Below are 2954 nucleotides of genomic sequence, written 5' to 3' on the forward strand. Positions count from 1 at the left end.
TGGGGACATTTAAGAGACTACTGGACATGCATATGGTCACAGAAATTTGAGGGTGCATACATGAGGATCAGTGGTCGGCACAACATCGTGGGCTGAAGGGCCTGTTCTGTGCTGTACTGTTCTATGTTCTAAAGTCACCCATGAAACAACCCTGTTACTTCTGCACCTTTCCAAAATCTGCCTCCCAATCTGCCCTTCTGTCTCTCTGTTGCATCTGGGGGCCTGTGGGAAACTCCAAACAAAGTGACTGCTCCGTTCCTGTTTCTGACTTCTACCCAAGCTGACGCTGCAGAGAAAGCCTGCACGATGACTTCCCCCATCTCTTTTACCTCCCACACTACTCTCTGAAAACTCTGGAAATGGCAGAGTGTTTGTGGGTTAAAAGATTGTTTCTGGTATATTTCAGCAAAAATTGAAGATGGACTTGGAGATGTTCTCTTGGGCATACTAATGGAAAATGTTCAGGCACCTTTATGACCCATGACAATGGCTTTTTCTGGGGTAGGCACCAATTACTTTGAAGAAAATGTTATCACTCAAATTAGAAAGGAATTCAAAATTTTCAGATAAATTCCTAGCGCTTTGAAATGTGAATCAAGCAAGACGGATCAAATTTAATTCCACATCAATGTCAATCCTATTGTATTCTATCTTATCAGATCTGGACAGAAAGATGAGGCTGCTATCAAGGATAAGATTGGACAAGTGAGGAATCTCAACAGACAACTTAATTGGTTGGGCACACAGACCAAATCAATTACACGTTTTGATGTGCTGGAACTTAGTCTGGCTGTGAAAAATCCAAAGGTAGAGAATATTTTGAGAACAAATAAAATTTTAAATGAAATTGCATGCTGAATTTCTCAGCTTTGGGCCATCCTGAGAATATGACTTTAATATATTTATTAATCATTTTTAATAATGAACAGTAGGTTTGGTGATAATCCTCAGGGAGAAAACAGAAAGGTTATCACTTAGCAAAGAAATAAAAAGAGTGGTGAAGAGCACATTAGCTACTGAAACTCTGGCTTTCATTTATGCTGTTGACATGCTGTTCTGTTGTTGAAGATCCTGGAAGAAATGCTATATGTAAAAGTTGCAAACAACAATAATACAAAAACAATATTATATGTCTTTTGTGGGATAATGTACATTCTACAAAGATATGAGAAAAGACTTAGCACAGATAAAATTAGCTTAAAGGAGAGGAAAGGAATCTCTAAGCTTAGGGGTGTGGATACTAGTCATCAATTATTAAATTGTTTCGCTTAGAAGAATGCCTCTGAAGAAAAACTGTTGAATATTCTAGAAGAAGGATATAGCGGGAAACAGTATACGTAATGGTGGGAAATTTGAAAGAGTGTCTTTTTTTTAAGGTGGAAACATTTATTTTCTTCTTCTTAAAAGTAGTAGTAGAAATGCGGGTTCCTTTAAGGGTCAGGCAGAACACCAGAGTTGATTGACAGTAAGGTGAAGGCAAAGTCGCCACAGACATACAACTGGTTTAACAGGAGGGTCACCACGTCTCAGGCTAGGAGTGAGGCTCAGAAAAGGTAACCTCAATCAGTATGAAAATTTAAACCACACCATTGGCTTTACTCTGCATCACAAACCAGCCATTCAGTCAACTGAGCTAACCGCTCAGTGAGTCGCCCTCACCAGAGCTGGTGTGACACGCACCACACGGTACTAAGACAAATACATCCAAGTGGAACTATGGATAGAATGCTTGGGACTTGCTTGTCAAAGTGACACTTCTATGGAGAGTTTGTATCTAGGGTGCACCCTCATAGCATTCAGAGGAGGGAATGTCAGAACACTAAAAACCTTAGCTTAAGGGTTCTGATATCAATTTTGAGTTCTGGAAGAAACTTGATCAGCATCACTGCACCTGGCAGATCCAAATTAAAGAAAACATATAGCCTACTTCAAAAACACATCAGAAACAGAGAACACGCTGTACCAACAATCCTTGCAGTGTTCTGTCCTATTCCACTGTACCTGAAGAAGGTGCTCAGAAAGCTTGTGTGATTTCAAATAAACCTGTTGAACTTCTGTTGTGTGACTTCTGACTTTGTCCTTTTTGCAGCAGAACATCAGCCTCAGCGGTTACCCTTGCACTCACCGTAATCTTATTGAACAACATGGAAAATGACATTGTATTTTTATTTCTAATAATGACCAGGAGCTACAGGAGGAAATAGACATGTTGCTGCTCTGTTTATCACAGGAAATTATCTCCCACGCCACATGTTTCAAGTTTCCCAACACAAATGAGAACTAGGAATGTGAGCTCGAGTGGCACTGAACACTCACCTTGAACGAGAATACTAGCCGCACCAGAAAAGGGAACCTGACAGCCTGAAGAATCTTTTTCTCATTCAGTGTGTGCTCAATCTGTTTCAGCTTGACTACCTGGGTAGGAAAGACAAGTACTAAATCAGCTGAAAACACAACTGCTTTTTAACATAGTTTAGATCAGAGTGGTGCTGGAAAAGCACAGCAGGTCAGGCAGCATCCGAGGAGCAGGAAAATCAATGTTTCGGGCAAAAGGCCTTCATCAGGAATGAAGGGCTTTTGCCCAAAACGTCGATTTTCCAGCTCCTCGGATGCTGCCTGATCTGCTGTGCTTTTCCAGCACCACTCTGATCTAAACTCTGGTTTCCAGCATCTGCAGTCCTCACGTTTGTCTTGCTTTTTTAACATATCAAGACTGATGTATCAAGTTCATGAAAGAAAACATGTTCCTCTTATCAATCTATTACACCTCTTTATCCATCAGTCAACAGTGGTTGGGAGCTGTTCAAATGGCTAAAGTCTTATATATGTGACTGTACTTGACTTAACAAATTCACATGACTTGTTGCAAGATCTTAATTTATGCTGCTTCTATTAAGGACCAAACTCTAGTCACACCAAACCTTGGTTGTCTCAATATTTATAAAGTCAAGCAC

The 2954-nt window shown here is 40.3% G+C and overlaps 1 protein-coding gene across 7 annotated transcripts in view; it reads right to left on the reverse strand.

Annotated features, from left to right (window-relative positions):
* Positions 1–2954, reverse strand: part of LOC122552173 (cAMP-dependent protein kinase catalytic subunit alpha-like) — a 213375-nt gene that overhangs the window by 37335 nt on the left and 173086 nt on the right. For 6 of the 7 annotated variants that reach the window (XM_043694713.1, XM_043694712.1, XM_043694715.1 and 3 more), the window contains one exon: positions 2317–2415. The exons of the other annotated variant lie outside the window; for it this stretch is intronic. In XM_043694713.1, the coding sequence (XP_043550648.1) occupies positions 2317–2415 (99 nt within the window). The remainder of the gene's footprint in view (positions 1–2316; positions 2416–2954) is intronic. 7 annotated transcript variants of the gene reach the window in all.

The sequence above is a fragment of the Chiloscyllium plagiosum genome, chromosome 8 (assembly GCF_004010195.1).
Source record: "Chiloscyllium plagiosum isolate BGI_BamShark_2017 chromosome 8, ASM401019v2, whole genome shotgun sequence".
Lineage (NCBI taxonomy): Eukaryota > Metazoa > Chordata > Chondrichthyes > Orectolobiformes > Hemiscylliidae > Chiloscyllium > Chiloscyllium plagiosum.